This window comes from Nothobranchius furzeri, chromosome 15 (assembly GCF_043380555.1).
Source record: "Nothobranchius furzeri strain GRZ-AD chromosome 15, NfurGRZ-RIMD1, whole genome shotgun sequence".
NCBI classification, from domain to species: domain Eukaryota; kingdom Metazoa; phylum Chordata; class Actinopteri; order Cyprinodontiformes; family Nothobranchiidae; genus Nothobranchius; species Nothobranchius furzeri.
The window spans coordinates 47,535,637-47,554,984 of record NC_091755.1 but is presented as its reverse complement, the minus strand read 5'-3'; the positions used below and the strand labels follow the sequence as shown (position 1 = coordinate 47,554,984).

At 43.9% G+C, this 19,348-nt stretch overlaps 2 protein-coding genes across 2 annotated transcripts; one reads left to right on the top strand and one right to left on the bottom strand.

Annotated features, from left to right (window-relative positions):
• Window positions 1–235: 235 nt before the first annotated feature.
• LOC129164803 (NADH-ubiquinone oxidoreductase chain 5) lies at window positions 236–10,403 on the bottom strand. Its single transcript, XM_054746231.2, has 3 exons — window positions 10,264–10,403; window positions 7,851–8,009; window positions 236–4,633 (listed from the first exon to the last, which is right to left on the bottom strand). Exon 3 carries the CDS (start codon window positions 3,662–3,664, stop codon window positions 809–811), a length of 2,856 nt encoding a protein of 951 aa, XP_054602206.2. The 5' UTR covers window positions 3,665–4,633; window positions 7,851–8,009; window positions 10,264–10,403; the 3' UTR covers window positions 236–808.
• tfe3a (transcription factor binding to IGHM enhancer 3a) lies at window positions 10,381–18,466 on the top strand. The gene is made up of 11 exons (XM_015968785.3): window positions 10,381–10,515; window positions 11,839–11,937; window positions 12,015–12,074; window positions 12,158–12,314; window positions 12,627–12,785; window positions 13,141–13,239; window positions 13,354–13,465; window positions 13,745–13,801; window positions 14,865–14,940; window positions 16,162–16,309; window positions 16,426–18,466. The coding sequence occupies exons 1-11, from the start codon at window positions 10,382–10,384 to the stop codon at window positions 16,720–16,722; spliced, it is 1,398 nt and encodes a 465-aa protein (XP_015824271.3). The 5' UTR covers window position 10,381; the 3' UTR covers window positions 16,723–18,466.
• The last annotated feature ends 882 nt before the right edge of the window (window positions 18,467–19,348 follow it).

Below are 19,348 nucleotides of genomic sequence, written 5' to 3'. Positions count from 1 at the left end.
AATGATGGTGATGATGATGATGATTGTGTTGATAATGATGGTGGTGATGATGATGGTGATAATGATGGTGGTGATGATGATGGTGATGATGATGATGGTGAAGATGGTGATGATGATGATTGTGACGATGGAGATAAAGATGGTGATGATGATGATGATGATGATTGTGTTGATAATGATGGTGGTGATGATGGAGATAATGATGATGATTATTATTATGGTGGAGATAATGATGGTGATGATGATTGTGGTGATGATGATGATGATGATGATGGTGTTGATAATGATGGTGGTGATGATGATGGTGATGATGATGATGGTGAAGATGGTGATGATGATGATTGTGACGATGGAGATAATGATGGTGATGATTGTGTTGATGATGTAATGAATTAGATTACGTGTTACTTAATGAGCCATAAGGTGTAGGATTCCACAGGAAATATGAAGTCCACCTTACGGATCTGTGGGTTATTTTAAACCAGAAGGTTGGATCTTTTTATTGCAGGGATTAGATAACCGCTCCGTTTTCACTCAGAGACAACAGAAGAGAGTCAGGTTTAAAAGTTAAGAATTTTATTACTAACAAATTAAACTAGACTGACTTTAAACCAAATGTATGGTGTAACTAAGGTGGATGAGGTGGTGATTGGATGACGTGTGATGTTAATTAGAACCAGCAAATCTGAAGAAGTGATTAGTTCTGACGGGAACTGAAGGTGATGTCTTCGCTTTAAGCTTTGGTTAGGAGGTTCATAAACACATTCGACACCATTTGCCGGTCTACCTACCCTGGTGGAAGTCCCCATTAGATCAGGAATATCGATACAATGATGATAATGATGGTGGAGATAATGATGGTGTTGACGATGGTGATGATGGTGGTGGCGATGATGATGGTGGAGATAATGATGGTGTTGACGATGGTGATGATGATGATGGTGGTGATGGTGATGATGATTATGGTGGTGGCGATGATGATGGAGATGATGATGATTATGATTATGGCGATGGTGATGATGATTATGATGATGATGATGATTATGATGATGATGGTGTTGATGATGATGGTGGAGATAATGATGGTGGTGATGATGATGATGATGATTATGATGATGATGATGGTGTTGATGATGATGGTGGAGATAATGATGGTGGTGATGATGATGGTGTTGATGATGATGGTGGAGATAATGATGGTGGTGATGATGATGGTGTTGATGATGATGGTGGAGATAATGATGGTGATGATGATGATGAGGATTATGATGATGATGATGGTGTTGATGATGATGGTGGAGATAATGATGGTGGTGATGATGATGATTATGTTGATGATGATTATGATGATGATGATGGTGTTGATGATGATGGAGATAATGATGGAGATGATTATTATTACGGTGGCGATGATGATGATGATGATGGTGAGGATTATAATGAAGACCATAATGATGGTGGTGATGATGATGGTGTTGATGATGATGGTGGAGATAATGATGGTGGTGATGATGATGATGATGATTATGATGATGATGATGGTGTTGATGATGATGGTGGAGATAATGATGGTGGTGATGATGATGATTATGTTGATGATGATTATGATGATGATGATGGTGTTGATGATGATGGAGATAATGATGGAGATGATTATTATTACGGTGGCGATGATGATGATGATGATGGTGAGGATTATAATGAAGACCATAATGATGGTGGTGATGATGATGGTGTTGATGATGATGGTGGAGATAATGATGGTGGTGATGATGATGATGATGATTATGATGATGATGATGGTGTTGATGATGATGGTGGAGATAATGATGGTGGTGATGATGATGGTGTTGATGATGATGGTGGAGATAATGATGGTGGTGATGATGATGATGATGATTATGATAATGATGATGGTGTTGATGATGATGGTGGAGATAATGATGGTGGTGATGATGATGGTGTTGATGATGATGGTGGAGATAATGATGGTGGTGATGATGATGATGATGATTATGATGATGATGATGGTGTTGATGATGGTGGAGATAATGATGGAGATGATGATGGTGGTGTTGATGATGATGGTGGAGATAATGATGGTGGTGATGATGATGGTGTTGGTGATGATGGTGGAGATAATGATGGTGGTGATGATGATGGTGTTGGTGATGATGGTGGAGATAATGATGGTGGTGATGATGATGGGGTTGATGATGATGGTGGAGATAATGATGGTGGTGATGATGATGATGATGATGATTATGATGATGATGATGGTGTTGATGATGATGGTGGAGATAATGATGGTGGTGATGATGATGATGATGATTATGATGGTGTTGATGATGATGGTGGAGATAATGATGGTGGTGATGATGATGATTATGTTGATGATGATTATGATGATGATGATGGTGTTGATGATGATGGAGATAATGATGGAGATGATTATTATTACGGTGGCGATGATGATGATGATGATGGTGAGGATTATAATGAAGACCATAATGATGGTGGTGATGATGATGGTGTTGATGATGATGGTGGAGATAATGATGGTGGTGATGATGATGATGATGATTATGATGATGATGATGGTGTTGATGATGATGGTGGAGATAATGATGGTGGTGATGATGATGGTGTTGATGATGATGGTGGAGATAATGATGGTGGTGATGATGATGATGATGATTATGATGATGATGATGGTGTTGATGATGGTGGAGATAATGATGGAGATGATGATGGTGGTGTTGATGATGATGGTGGAGATAATGATGGTGGTGATGATGATGGTGTTGGTGATGATGGTGGAGATAATGATGGTGGTGATGATGATGGGGTTGATGATGATGGTGGAGATAATGATGGTGGTGATGATGATGATGATGATTATGATGATGATGATGGTGTTGATGATGATGGTGGAGATAATGATGGTGGTGATGATGATGATGATGATTATGATGATGATGATGGGGTTGATGATGATGGTGGAGATAATGATGGTGGTGATGATGATGATGATGATGATTATGATGATGATGATGGTGTTGATGATGATGGTGGAGATAATGATGGTGGTGATGATGATGATGATGATTATGATGATGATGATGGTGTTGATGATGGTGGAGATAATGATGGTGGTGATGATGATGATGATGATTATGATGATGATGATGGTGTTGATGATGGTGGAGATAATGATGGTGGTGATGATGATGGTGTTGATGATGGTGGAGATAATGATGGTGGTGATGATGATGATGATGATGATGATGATGGTGGTGATGATGGTGGTGGAGATGATGGTGGTGATGATGATGGTGGTGGTGGTGATGATGATGATGATGATGATTATGATGATGATGATGGTGGTGATGATGATGGTGGAGATGATGGTGGTGATGATGATGATGATTATGATGATGATGATGGTGTTGATGATGGTGGAGATAATGATGGAGATGATTATTATTACGGTGGTGATGATGATGATGGTGAGGATTATAATGAAGACAATAATGATGATGATGATGGTGGAGATAATGATGGTGTTGATGATGATGATTATTATTATGGTGGTGATGATGATGATGATGATGGTGAGGATTATAATGAAGACAATAATGATGATGATGCTTTTTTGTGGCATTTTTTTAACAAATGAGGTTTTAACAATAACTCGACCAGATTTGATTTTTCAGCAGTTAGACCGAGCCGATTTGGACTGAACTGACGTCTCTTATGGTCTCTCCATGGTTCTGTATTTCTTGCTGTGACTTTGCACCTTTTCCAGAAAGTGTTTGACAGGAAACGTTCTGAATATTCTTCCTGTTGTTCTTCTGAAGCTTTGACAAACTGAAAAGACTTCCTGTTGGTTGTTTGTGTTTGTGAGTCTGGCTTGTGTTCATGTTTGCTTGTTGCAAGTTGAAACTAGAACAAGATAAAAACATGTTCATGTAAATATAACTTATTGTCCAGTGGCCCACTGGTCATGTGACCACGTGGAGGCCACGCGGAGACTCTGAGATGTTTAATTACCTGTTTGTCTCCCTGGAGGGTTAACGTAGCTTTCTGAGGGAAAGTGTTATCATCGATGCCAGGATGCAGGTTACTTCCTGCTCTCACATTCAAACCCAAATCAGAAACATGGGAAGCCCGTTTTTTCTTTTCTTTCTTTGGTTTCCCTGAGTCTGACTCGGAATGGACCTCTGGTTCTGGTTCAGACTTCAGAATGATATGATTCAAGTTTTCCTCCTTGGATGCAGGCATGGATGAAGGTTCTGATCCAAGCCTGCACCAGCTCAGGTCCAAAAGTTTGGGCTTGGTGCTGCTGATACTAGTCGGGATGCTCCTTTGGGCACCAGCACAGTCCATCTGACCTGTCCGTAGTGGTTCTGGTCCATCTTGGATAGAGTCCAGCTGACAATGCCTCAGAACCAGGTTAGCGACCTGCTCCCAGGTTCTTTATACACAGAACATCCTCCAGGTTCCTGATGTTTAGCTGGAGGAACCTGAAAATCCCTTCAGTCTGCATCTAGATCCTGGCTCTGGATCGAATCAGCCGTCTGACGCCATCTGAACCGGTTAACAGATATACGCCATGTTTGAGCTCCAGGACCTGATGGATGGAACCAAAAATTAAAAGTTCTAAAAAGTCAAAGAAAGAAGCAGAAATAATTTATTTATTGTAAATTCTTGGAGCTGATTTGGGTTTTACTGTGTCGTAAGGATATGCAGAAGGATTTATCAAAGTATTTGATTAGTCGGATCAGTGACGTCGATCGGGAAGTTGCCGTGACAACACGATGTCAGTACTTCACACAACACGAGGAAGATTTTTGTTGGTCAGAGTCAAACATGTGTTTCCTGAAGACCAATAAGCAATCTGCACGCTTAATAAAGACCGGTGATCCGACTGAGTTGCTTTTGTTTGAATCTGATTGATCAGCTCATTATTGATGAACTCAGGTGAAATTATTAAAGTGACAGTGTGTAGTTTCCCTGGCGATGGGGGCAGTACATACCTGAATCATTGCATGCAAGCATTATTTTAGTTTAAATAAGACCTTACCAACGGATGGCCATTAGGGTCAAACATCCCCGGGTTTGCAACCTCCAGCTAAACGACGAGCACATCAGATTGCCTTCCATCACTGGCAACGAGTGTAGAGGTTAATGTGTAAAACAACAATGCTTACTATTGGTAAAAGTTTTGTAACCATTTGTTACACATCAGTAAAAGTGTTTTGTCCTCACGGGCTCCCGTAGAAGAAAACAAGGCATCCAATATGGCGTCGCCCTGAGACTTAGGTGTTTCTCAATGCCAAGGAACCTTGCTATGATGTCTTGGCCCCGCCCCGGTTGCCTAGGAGATACGTAATCAGGAACCACCGAGACGTGTTCCAATGGTCATGTTCTTCCGAGGCGTGTGTTCTCCGTTGGTTAGCCATTTAGCTAGCTGAGTGAGGATACACGGGAGGTGTCTTGTAGCCTAGCCTTGGGCAAAAATTACCCAGAATACACCGCGGTATTTTCAAAAAGACGGCGGATCAGAAGCCGGCAGCTACTTCGGGGACAATTTTCAAATTTAAAAGTAAGTCAACTAATTAAAAATGTTTTTTTTAGATCCAAAGAAGTTATCCATGGTTTGTTAGTTGCTTAGTAGTTGCAGCTTCAGTGGCTAGCGGGTAGTAACTCACTTTCATATTTAATTTTATAAACATATACACAATTTAAAAAGTAAAAGGCTTGTTATATATTTATATTGAAACTAGTACGTATAAAATATAACATTATCTCCCGTGTCACGTGACCGCCGTGGAAGCCGCTCCCATGTATTTTAGACCAGATTTTTATGGCTACATGTAATGAAACTGCCAATATTTTTCAACAGCTGGGCGTCTTTTAATTTTGTTTAATGGTAAAAAACTACACATTGTCAATTTAATAAACACCAAAAAATAGCATTCTCTCATCAACCTGGAGTCTGATCTGTTACGGTGTGTTTTAGTTTTCACTCTACATGAAGAATTTGGACTTTGATTCACTAACAGCTTCTTTTTAAAACCTATGACTTGGTAATAACTCACGGCCTACAGTCATAATACACACAGGTAAACTTCATATCCCATGTTTGTTTGTTTATACCAAGCCCCCACAATGCGGGACAGAAATTGAGTCCAATTCGGAAATGAAATAAATTGCAGTTCCACCCTCATCCACTAGGGGCTGGTGTCAGAAGCGAGCAAATCCTCATTGACTCCCATGATAAAAATACCAATTTCACAGCAGAAATAAACATGTTTACAGCCTGGTACCAAAACATGTTTTTGGTTTAAATGATCTAGTTTACACTCATGACAACTCTGAGGGGGGTGAATGTTTTTCTCACTCTTCTGTTTAAGTGTATTAAAAGCCTAAAATTCTGTATAATTAATGAGCATCAGACCCACGTGACCACAGAGCTAGCTCCAGGGAAAGGCCTCAGTAGAGCCTCGGTCTGGCCTGGAAACTGTTCCGGGATTTTGAGTCTCTGTGTGTGTGTATTCTTTTTTGGATATTTTTGTGCAATTGTTGGACAAAATGACTTGCTGTGGCATTAATTGCACTAATAGGGCGTCCAAGGAGTCTCCACTTCATTTTTTTCGGTAAGTAAAATTATATTTATGTATTTTAGGTCACTGCCGAGCTGAGCTTAGATTTTAACATGTACTGTTTAACCATGACATTTAAATGTAATAGGGTAAAACCCAGTGCATTTAACATAATGCTGCACTTTAGAAAATGGGTTGAAATATAACATGTTGGAGGAGCTGGGTTCCCACTATCGGCTTATGGAGCTCTCGGAGACCTCTGTGTTCCACCCGGTTTTACCCAGCGGTCAGCCCGGCGTATCTCTGACTCAGAAGCTCTGGTGTTGTGCACAGTTAACTCCGGTTGTAGCTAGGTTGCTACCTCCGTTAGCTTAGCTACCACCTCCGCGTTAGCTTTGGGTTAGCTTGTAGCTAGTTCGACCGGGTGTCGTCATTTGATCTCAGCCTTTCAGCCCCACCCTCAGCTCCTCCTCTCTTCCCTTTTGTGGAAGTGTCTGGGCTTGACGGAACCTGTGACACGGTCAAAATGGCGGTGGTGGCCACCTCCCATTTTTCTTCCAAAACGTGTTATTGGAGTCTATGGAAACCCATTGTCCATATATGTATATGTCGATGGTTTTTACTTGTTTTAGAACCAGTAGAAGCTGTGATCTGCTGACAGGATTAAAGAAAAAGCTACAGGTTTGCTTCTCTATTATTATGATTATGGGATTAAACCAGCTGGTGGGAAAGCTTTAATGTGAAACGTTTCTAGACATAACCTCTCTCCTATTATTAGATCAAATATATTCTCCAGTAGTATTTTCATTTTTTCTGATGCAATAAACAACCCATAGTTCTGAGAGGGAGCACTGTCTTCTGGCCTCTGATTGGTCAGGGTTGTCTTTCTCACCTCAGCTGATCAGAAGGCTGATGTCACCTGGAAATCCCCAACACACACATGCACACACACACACACACATACACAATAACAAACAAGATGGCAGGTACAGGCACTACCATTGGCTGGTGAAACAGAAAGCTGCAGCTCATTGGTCAGCAGGATTAAACACGCCTCTGGGTTTTATAGATATACAACTAGTAGATGAGATCTACATGTTTGACTAAAAACTTTTTTGTCACATAAACTAAGTTGTAGCAAAAGATAATTTTAAAATGAAACATATAACATTTACGTCTTGAACATAAAATAATAAGTGTTTAATCAAAATATGTGAAAAGTATTAGCTTATTTTTATTTACTTGTCATGTTCAGATGTTGCACAGTGGTGCAGAGATTAGCGCTGTTGCCTCATAGCAAGAAGGTCCTGGGTTCACATCCCAGCCTGGGGTCTTTCTGCATGGAGTTTCCATGTTCTCCCTGTGCATGTGTGGGTTCTCTCTGGGTACTCCGGCTTCCTCCTTCAGTCCAAAAACATGACTGTTAGGTTGATTGGTCTGTCTAAATTATCCTTAGGTGTGTGTGTGTGTGTGTGTGTGTGTGTGTGTGTGTGTGTGTGTGTGTGTTTGTCCTGTGTGTATCTATGTTGCCGTGTGATGGACTGCCAACCTGTCCAGGGTGTACCCCGCATGTTTGCCCATTGACTGCTGGAGATAAGCACCAGCCCCCCGTGACCCTAAATGGACAAGTGGGTTCAGGTAATGGATGGATGTTATGTTCAGACATTTGTCCATGTTTAACTTCAGAGCCCTGACATTTTGGAGGTTTTCGTGATTGACCAGGCTGTGGCCTTTCTGCCTGGAGTTAGTTCTCCCAATGCATGTAGAGTTAGCATTAGCATGTTCTCCAATGCATGTATAGAGTTAGCATTAACATGTTCTCCCAATGCATGTATAGAGTTAGCATTAGCTTGTGCTCCCAATGCATGTATAGAGTTAGCATTAGCATGTTCTCCCCAATGCATGTATAGAGTTAGCATTAGCATGTTCTCCCAATGCATGTATAGAGTTAGCATTAGCATGTTCTCCCCATGCATGTATAGAGTTAGCATTAGCATGTTCTCCCAATGCATGTATAGAGTTAACATTAGCATGTTCTCACAATGCATGTATAGAGTTAGCATTAGCTTGTTCTCCCCATGCATGTATAGAGTTAGCATTAGCATGTTCTCCCCAATGCATGTATAGAGCTAGCATTAACATGTTCTCCCAATGCATGTATAGAGTTAGCATTAGCTTGTTCTCCCAATGCATGTATAGAGTTAGCATTAGCTTGTTCTCCCCATGCATGTATAGAGTTAGCATTAGCATGTTCTCCCCAATGCATGTATAGAGCTAGCATTAACATGTTCTCCCAATGCATGTATAGAGTTATCATTAGCTTGTTCTCCCAATGCATGTATAGAGTTAGCATTAGCTTGTTCTCCTCATGCATGTATAGAGTTAGCATTAGCATGTTCTCCCCAAGCATGTATAGAGCTAGCATTAACATGTTCTCCCAATGCATGTATAGAGTTAGCATTAGCTTGTTCTCCCAATGCATGTATAGAGTTAGCATTAGCTTGTTCTCCTCATGCATGTATAGAGTTAGCATTAGCTTGTTCTTCAAGGCATGTATAGAGTTAGCATTAGCTTGTTCTCCAAGGCATGTATAGAGTTAGCATTAGCTTGTTCTCCTCATGCATGTATAGAGTTAGCATTAGCATGTTCTCCCCAAGCATGTATAGAGCTAGCATTAACATGTTCTCCCAATGCATGTATAGAGTTAGCATTAGCTTGTTCTCCCAATGCATGTATAGAGTTAGCATTAGCTTGTTCTCCTCATGCATGTATAGAGTTAGCATTAGCTTGTTCTCCTCATGCATGTATAGAGTTAGCATTAGCATGTTCTCCCCAAGCATGTATAGAGCTAGCATTAACATGTTCTCCCAATGCATGTATAGAGTTAGCATTAGCTTGTTCTCCTCATGCATGTATAGAGTTAGCGTTAGCATGTTCTCCCCAAGCATGTATAGAGCTAGCATTAACATGTTCTCCCAATGCATGTATAGAGTTAGCATTAGCTTGTTCTCCCAATGCATGTATAGAGTTAGCATTAGCTTGTTCTCCTCATGCATGTATAGAGTTAGCATTAGCTTGTTCTCCAAGGCATGTATAGAGTTAACATGTTCTCCCCATATGTGTAGAGTTAGCGTTAACGTGTTCTCCAGATGCATGTATAGTAGGCATGTGCGGAGTATGTGTTCTCTGTGTGCATACGTGGGATTCCTTCTACGGATCAAAAACTTGCTTATCATGTTAGTATCGGATTTTTCCTTCTGTTGCCATGAAGCTGTTTCATGGCAACAGAAGGAAAAATGGCAGCGTTGCAGTGATTTCTCAGACATGTCATCAGCACTTCATCCCTCTACCAACTCATTCACACCACTTCTGTTGTGATCAAATCTATTTCTATGTAATAAAACAACAAATTAGCTGATTTCTTTTCAACCTGGAGGTTAAAGAACCTCATGTATAACAGGATCTCAGCCGTCTGGGTGTGATCTTTGTCATGTATTTCTATGCTCGAAGCTCTCTCTCTCGTGTGTGTGTGTGTGTGTGTGTGTGTGTGTGTGTGTGTGTGTGTGTGTGTGTGTGTGTGTGTGTGTGTGTGTGTGTGTGTGTGTGTGTGTGTGTGTGTGTGTGTGTGTGTGTGTGTGTGTGTGTTCCAGCGGACCTCCTCCTCTCAGCCCTTTTATCTTCCCCAGATTTCATCCTCCTCCCCCGCGCGCCACCCTCGGTACCGCGGTGACTCCTGGGACACGTTCCGCTTCTTTTCTCGCCTCTCAGCAGAAATGTCAACTTCGAGCTCAGACGGAGTCCGGCAGAACCTGAGCGGAACCGAGCCGGACCAGCGGGAGGCCGCGGTTCTGCAACCGCACACCGTGTTTGTGATCCTGGACTCGAGCGAGACTCTCAACTATGTTCAGTAAGTCCGGAAGTTCCGACGTACAGTTATCTGCGCTTCCGCCGAACTCCGTTCAAAAATCGGAGTGTTTTGATCAAACGACCCTGACGTCAGCAGGCAGTTCTGGAGCGCCGTTCGGGAAGGATTACGGTGTGGTTCTGGTACCGAAACGAACCTCGGTTCTGAAGAAGAAAGTCCACTCTTCACTTTTAGCTTTGAACGTCATTCAAGCTTCAGAGTCACTTGAGAGGGAAATGAGGTATTTACTGAATGGAGTTTGGTTTGATGTGGAAAAAGCTGACACCTTTAAATATGGCATGTCAGTTCGATGGGTAGGTTGTTTCTGTGTGACCTTTGACCCCAGAGAGCTCCTCCCAGGAGGAGGACTAGACAGGTCTAAACCTCCAGCCCTGCTCAGGCTCAAACCCAGATCAGGTTCTGTTGTTGTGAGATTCTGGTGATCCGATTTAATGACTGTTTAGTTTCTGCCTAGTTTTTAGTTGTGAGAACTCTTTGGTTCCCAGACCTGATCCCAGATCAGTTCCCACATCAGTTTCCAGACCCGTTCTGGTAACTGTTTAGTGTTTTTGTTGAAGCTCAGCTGCTGATGAACTTGGTATTTTATTTTTGGCCCTCCATGTTCTTCTTTGGTGTCTGATATGAGAGTTTGAAACCAGTCTCAGTCACTGGTTCCCGTTCTCTGACCTCAGAGGTCCACAGACCTTCTCCTGGAACCAGAGCAGTCTGCTGTTGCATCTGGCTCCTGATTGGTTGGCAGTGTTAAAAGTTTTCTGCCACAAACCTTTATTATCAAATCCAAATACGTAGAAAGGTCTGATCTGGAGGAAAGTGATGGAGCTTCGTGGTTCACATCCAGGTTGGGTCCAGATCCAATCACACCAAACCAAATGTGTTTATATGGCACATTTAAAACAGCATGGGAGCTGACCAAAGCGCCTCCAACATAAAAACAGATAAAATAAAAGCAAATCAAAACAGCAAAAAAGGAAAGAAAAAAATCACAATCTAAACGCCTAGTCATACAGGTGAGTCTTCAGGTGTGACGAAGACACCAGTGGATGGTGAGCGGTGCTGCACTCCAGAGCGTGGGAGCTACATACATGGAAGCGCGTTGTCGGGGTGCAGAGCAGCAGCTGGTCAGCTGAACCTAGCGAGCGCACTGACATAGGGCGCAAGTAGGACCGATGGGTAGGTCGGTGCCAGATCAGAACGGGTTCCTAAAGCCAGAACCTTGTTTAGCAGACACCCACTCAGGAGGAGGAACACTTTCTGACACAACACCGGTCTCTGTTGGGGTTCTAATGTAGGGTCTGTCTGTCTCAGGGTGGAGTCGGGAATCGTTGCTGACATTGATGTTGACGGTTTGATTCCCTCTGAGGGCAACACTTTCTACGAGATTAAGAGTCAGCCAATCACCACCAGGTAAGACCTCCACCTGGCAGCTCATCCTGATCAGTTGTGATGATGTCATTCATGACCTCATCATATCCTTTCTGCAGCTTGTCAGCAGCATCCTGCTCGTCTCCATCCTCCTCCTTTGCATCAGTCATGCCCTCCAGGTAAATAACCACAACTCTTCTACTGTTTTAATGCTTGCATCGTGCAGGGCACACACTCACCCCCCCCCACCCCCTCCCTGCAGGATCCTATTGAGACAAGATCTGATGCGTCAGCAGGCTCTGGAGGAGGAACAGAAGGAGGCGCAGCAGCAGCAGCTGTGCTCCTCTGACTCCTCCTCACCCATCAGCGTGTCCGTGTCCTCCTGCAGACCTGCTCAGGTCCCCGTGGAGGTTCTGAAGGTATGCTGGGTAGACTCCAGCTTCTGGTTCTGAAACAGCTGCTCGTGTCATTTCTGCTTTTCCCACTTTGAGAATGTCGACATTAAGGATCTGATCTACGAGAACGTCCTGTCCAGGTGTCAGCAGCTCCATCAGGGGGACAGTGACCCAGAAGCTCTGGAATGCTCGTTCAAACAACAACGCACCATGATGCATTCTGGGAGCTCTGAACTCTTATTGTTTCCATCTAATGATTTAATGGCGTTCTAAAACGGGATTTTAGAGGATTGTTTGACCTGCAGTGACTAAAATCCTCCCTTATGTTTCTGACAGGTGCAGACTCACCTGGAGAACCCCACCAGGTACCACATTCAGCAGGCGCAGAGGCAGCAGGTCCACCAGTACTTATCCAACACTAAGACAGCCAATCAGCAGCCAGCTGTGTTGGGCTCCACCTCCAGACGGCCAAGAGAAGGCAGCCCAAAAGAAGAGGTGAGGAACATAAACATGTAAACAAACCGATTCATGACAGCTAATCCCAGTTCAGGTTTCCTAGCGCTGCCGGGTCACACGAGGCCCAAACGGCTCCTACCGCTGAGTCCTGATAGAAGAAATCTGCAGAGCTCTTCCTGTGAGTTCTGTTTGCTGAGTCGGCTTTTCCACCGGATCTGAGTCAGTTCCCAATCCAGCCGAGCACCCCCCCCCCCATCTCCAGTCAGCTGTTTGTAGAATAAGGAGCTCCTGCAGAATGAGACCGTCTCTGATTCAGATAGAAAGTTCGGACCAAACCCAAACACGTCGTTAACCAGCTGTTTTGTGTTTTATCCACAAAAACAAAAACATTCAGATGAAAGAAACTGTTATTGATGATGTCATCAGCCTGGACTCCAGCTTCAGCGAGGAGTTCCTCACGCTGATTGATTCTGGCCTACAACTCACAAGCATGGTAACACACACACACACACACACACACACACACACACACACACACACACACACAAAGTGTTCTGGGTGTGTGTTTGAGTGTTTCTCAGTCTGCTCTCTCATTGGTCCGTTATAGATGCCACTTTCGGGGAACGTGCTGGATGTGTGTGGGGGGGTGGACACGCCCACTGTTGCCATTAGCAACAGCTGCCCGGCTGACCTGTGCAGTGTGAAGACCGAGCAGAGCGGTAAGGAGTCCCATGACACCTGACCTCTGACGTTTGAGGCAAGTGAGACTACTTCAGCCAATCACGTGAGGCTTTAAGGTGCTTTGATCCAGTCAGATCATCTGATTGGCTGAAGCTGGGACAGGTAGGCTGAGCAGCTTAGATCTCTCATCTATGTCAAAGGCTCAGGTATCTAAATACCCAAGATGGGCGGAGCTAAATGTAATCTGGACCCAGTCATCCAGCTAAGGTTTACCTGCTGAAGGAAGAATCACCTGACCTGAGGTGTTTGTGTTTCAGATGTGGAGAGCAAAGCTCTGCTGAAGGACCGGCAGAAGAAGGACAACCACAACCAGAGTGAGTTCTGAAACATCACAACACTGATTCTGGAGTTTTGGCCGGACCATGTCCCACTGGGCTAACCCCGACCCGACATCTGTTGATCTTTTTATTTATCATATCGCTTTATGACAGTCAAACAACCACAGAGGCAAGCAGATTGATGAAAACTAAATATTTTTGAGAGAAGAAGAAAAATGTGTTTGTAAATGTTTCTGCAGAATTTCCTGTTAGAATCGAGTTTATTCCACAAAATAAATATAAAATAAAATAAACCACAAAGTAAAAAGATCCACACTGTTGGACAAAAATATGTTCTTGTGGTTTCATTGACGGTCGGCGAGCTGAAAAAGCTAACCGCTAGCCTTTATATTTGCTACCCGCAGGGTAAGCCGCTAACATCCCCGCTCCACAGAACAAGGTGGTAACTTTTCCACCTTCACAATCTGCCAACACGATACTGGGCCAGAGTTTTCCTGAGAGATGAGACCTTATTTAATAGTCTTTTTATAATTACATTTAAAAAAAGTGTCTGTTAAAGCCTGTTTGGGCCAAATTGTCAAGATTCAGTTAGTTCAAAATGTCCTGCAGGATCATTTTGACCCTTTTCTGGGAAAGATGACAATCCAGCTGAGAGATGTCCTGGTTCTGAGAGCAGCTCAGGCTCCAATCAAAGACCTGACGTCTGATGCCACAGTTCCATTAGCACCAACCCAGCACAGCTTATTTGATTCAACTCAATCCCAGTCAGTTCGGGTAGTGTTCCATTACGGTGGTCATGGTGGTCATTCTGCTCAGTCAGTGGCTGTTTGTCAGAGTCTGAACCCGGAAACAGCTGTGAGCAGCGAGGTTGCAGGCATAAATCCCTGGTGCAACCAGTGACTCTACCCCATAGCCAATCAGTGACGATAAGTCGTTGACGTCATGTTTTCTGTCTGGCTCGGTAACTTTGGAACCAAATCAACCAACCAACTCAAACTGATCTGAATCCTGCTGAATAGGTTCTAATGGAATCGTGGCTTAAATGAGCTTCAGCTTGCTGTTTCAGTGAAACATTAAACGTGATGTTGATGTGTTTCAGTTGAGAGAAGGCGCCGCTTCAACATCAATGATCGCATCAAGGAACTTGAAGGGCTGATCCCCAAATCCTTCGACCTGTGAGTCGTCGCACACAGCTCTGAGCAGCAAACGCTAACAAACATAGCTAACACTGGTAACAATAGAAAGCAACCTAGCTAATGCTGATAAACCATCACTATTAATAATACAGCTAGCAGTATAGCTAACGCTTCAAACAACGGAGCTAGAGCAACATAGCTAAAAACCTAGCTAATGCTGCTAACACCAAAGCTAATGCTGCCAACACCAAAGCTGATGCTGCTAACACCAAAGCTAATGCTGCTAACACCAAAGCTAATGCTGCCAACAGCAAAACTAATGCTGCCAACACCAAAGCTGATGCTGCTAACACCAAAGCTAATGCTGCTAACACCAAAGCTAATGCTGCTAACACCAAAGCTAATGCTGCCAACACCAAAGCTAATGCTGCTAACACCAAAGCTAATGCATCAAAGCTAATGCTGCCAACACCAAAGCTAATGCTGCTAACACCAAAGCTAATGCTGCCAACACCAAAGCTGATGCTGCTAACACCAAAGCTAATGCTGCTAACACCAAAGCTAATGCTGCTAACATCAAAGCTAATGCTGTCAATACCAAAGCTGATGCTGCCAACACCAAAGCTGATGCTGCCAACACCAAAGCTAATGCTGCTAACATCAAAGCTAATGCTGTCAATACCAAAGCTGATGCTGCTAACACCAAAGTTAATGCTGCTAACATCAAAGCTAATGCTGTGAATACCAAAGCTGATGCTGCTAACACCAAAGCTAATGCTGCTAACATCAAAGCTAATGCTGCTAACACTAAAGCTAATGCATCAAAACTAATGCTGCCAACACCAAAGCTAATGCTGCTAACACCAAAGCTAATGCATCAAAACTAATGCTGCCAACACCAAAGCTAATGCTGCTAACACTAAAGCTAATGCATCAAAACTAATGCTGCCAACACCAAAGCTAATGCTGCCAACACCAAAGCTAATGCTGCTAACACCAAAGCTAATGCATCAAAGCTAATGCTGCCAACACCAAAGCTAATGCTGCTAACACCAAAGCTAATGCTGCTAACACTAAAGCTAATGCATCAAAGCTAATGCTGCCAACACCAAAGCTAATGCTGCTAACACCAAAGCTAAGCTAATGCTGCTTACTCTCCTTCACCATCAGACACAAACTGCAGCAACATGTTTTTTGAACCACATGGAGATAATCTGTTTCAGTGTGTGTTAATGAGGTGCTCTGTGATTGGTCAATCAGGGAGACCAGGTGGAACAAAGGAACCATCCTGAAGGCTTCTGTGGACTACATCCGCAAACTGCAGAGAGATCAGCAGAGAGCACAAGAGATGGAGGAGAGGCAGAAGATACTAGAGAGCACCAACCGCTTGTTGATGCAGCGCATACAGGTGAGGGGGTGGGGCCTAATTGAACAGCAGAATGGTCTAACAGGTGAGGGGTGGGGCTTGTATCATGTGTCCTGCTGATGGGTGTGAAAGTTTTTGTGTTTATGTTTTTGGTGCAGGAGTTGGAGCTCCAGGCTCGCCTCTTCCCTTCATCCGTTTCCTCCCCTCCCCCTGCATCCTCCTCCTCCTCTCTTGATCCACACACTCTGCTCTCTCTGCCTCCGCCTCACCCGTCTCTGAGCTTCATGGACCTGGATGAGCCCCAGGCAGCGTCCACTGTCTTTTCTCCAGACCTGATGGACCTGACGGAGCTGCGGGGCCTGGGGGGGCTTCTGATGGAGGAGGATGGAGAAGACCCACTGCTGTCCTGCGGAACCTCAAAGACCAGCAGCTTCAGCGTGGACGAAGACATCTGATGACATCTTCACAGACTGGGTTCTTGTTGGCTGGAGCGGGCAGCTGAGTCATCTGGGAGACTGAATGAAACCAACTATTATCTGTGACACGATGCAAACATGTGTAACCATGGTAACCAGCGTGCTACTGGTTAAACACCTACAAAGGAATCCCAGAAGCTGACCTCACCTGTTAAACAGGTGAGACATACTGTATGGTCAGTGTGATCTGATCTGATCCAGATTAGGACTTGGGGCACCATTTCCTCAAGTTTCCTGCTGGAGGCAAAACAGAAGGGCAACTACAGTAAAACAGGCCTTTGTTATCAAGATCTCCAGCAGGAAGCGGTGTATTTAGACCAGAGACACCTGTAATCCCACTTCCTGCCCATAAATCTTTACCTGATTCTGACTGAACTCAGATGATTTCACCCAACGGGACCGACCATTTGTTACCCATAAGCATCTGGGAGGTTGTCATAGTAACTGTTCGAAACATGACCTCCTGCCTTTGGTCTTTGGTTCTGATGGAGCTTCGTGAACTTGCAGATGTTATGATTTTGTTCAGAACGATGTGGCAGCAGCCTGGTTTATGCAGGTAGCCTGGTCATCAGGGAACATGATCCCAGGGCGTGGGCGATACGGACCAAAACTTAGCTATATTCTCACATACACTGCCTGGATGTTGCCTCCTGGATTTACCTGAACAAGCAGGTAGGAGCCTCCTATTTGATAATTACTGCACGGGCGCTTATCTTTCAGCTGTCACAAGTTATTCAACCCAACTGGTGCAATGAGCTGCTTCTCATTTCTTAAACAAGCATGTGAAAAGACACATCTGGTGGTCGTGGAGAAGATGTTAGTCTGTGTGAGAAGGATCAGATCTTTGGCATCAAGCAGAGAAAACATCTAAGGAGATGCAGAAACGACTAAAACTGGGTTCAGAACTGTCCAACATTATTAAAACTGGTCTGATGAGTCCAGATGGACCCTGTTCCACAGTGATGGTGCATCAGGGTTAGAAGAGAGGCAGATGAAGGGATCCACCCATCATGCCTAGTGCCTACTGTACAAGCCTGTGGTGGCAGTGCTATGATCTGGGTTTGCTGCAGGTGGTCAGGTCTAGGTTCAGCAACAGGAAACAAATGTATGTTACGCTGATTTGATGACGTAAATGAATCTGCCACACGGACCATTACTCACGAGGGTCGCTCAGCGTGTGAATGAGGAGCTGTGAAAGTTGTGGAAGCAAACATGGCTGACGTCTCAGGGTTCGCTCCTATCGGTGAGTAGAGAGAGCCATGGATGTTTCCGGGGGAGAAATGCCACCGCGTTTTGTTCAAACCCATTAGTAGTCGTCGCTGTTTCCTTTGGGAACTAGCTCGTCTGACTCATTCCGCCGCTCATCTGAAACTCCTGTTCACGTGCTTTACCTTTCTCGTGAGCGTGCACGCTCGACGCAGCATTCCAGGTGAAACATTTTCAGGTTGGAGGGGGGTAGTGATACATCTGCACTGGTGGGAATAACTTAACAGCTTAAATTTGTTGTGACAGATGATAGTTGATGTTTAGGATAGAGCAGCCGAAAAACCATGGAGTACATCGCCCACCCCCGCCTGGTCATCAGGTACCAGGGTCTACCTGCTTTCTGCTGCCATCAAGGGAACTAGTCCTTTCTATGTTTGTTCACAAACAGAAAATTTGTAGATTTTTCTAAAACTGTAATTTTTTATTAAAAATAAACAAGGAACACTGTTAGATTTTATATGTGAGTCAACGTCTGATCCGTTTCCATGGCAACGCCTCCCCCCTCCCCCTTGTTTGTTTACTTTGTTCCATGAGTGGGAAATTTAGGTGTGACAGCAGCAAAGTGGATTAACAAAGATCGAGAATAAAGATGTCCTGGAGGAAGAATATTTATGTAAGAAAAATGGAAAAGGTTGAAATGAATTTACCACATTTTGCAATAAAACTGAGTTAGACTTGTGTAATATTTACAGGAAGAGAGAATGTGAATGGAAAACTGGAAACAAATGACTGAATAAGAATAGAATGAGATTCTTCTCTCAGGAAGTGGACAGGAAACCGGAAATCAGCTGATTTCACGTTTTGATCAGACAGACCACTAGGTGGCGCCATCCTCCCAAACAGCAAGTGCAGCTGAGGAGTCTCTCTCTCTCTCTCTCTCTCTCTCTCTCTCTCTCTCTCTCTCTCTCTCTCTCTCTCTCTCTCTCTTTCTCTCTCTCTCTCTCTGTGTGTGTGTGTCTCAGTGGCTTCCCATTTGGATGTCCAGGCTCCATGCTTCCACAAACACACACTTCTTGTCCCCCCCCCCTCCCCATGATCAATCTGTCTGGACACTGAGCAGTGGACAAGTGGTCTGCTGTCCTAAATCGTCCTTTAGCTTCAACATGTTTCCACGGTAACCTGATTTAAAGTTTGTAGGAGCTTCTACATCTAAAACACTTTCAACGTTCGTAGTAACTTTTTCCTATGAGCCTTTAACTTCTTTGGGCATCTGGTCAGGATGCCTCCTGGACGCCTCCCTGGGGAGGTGTTTTGGGTATGTCCTGCTGGCAGGAGGCCCCCGGGTCCACCCAGGACACGTTGGAGAGGTTACATCTCCAATCTGGTCTGGGAACGCCTT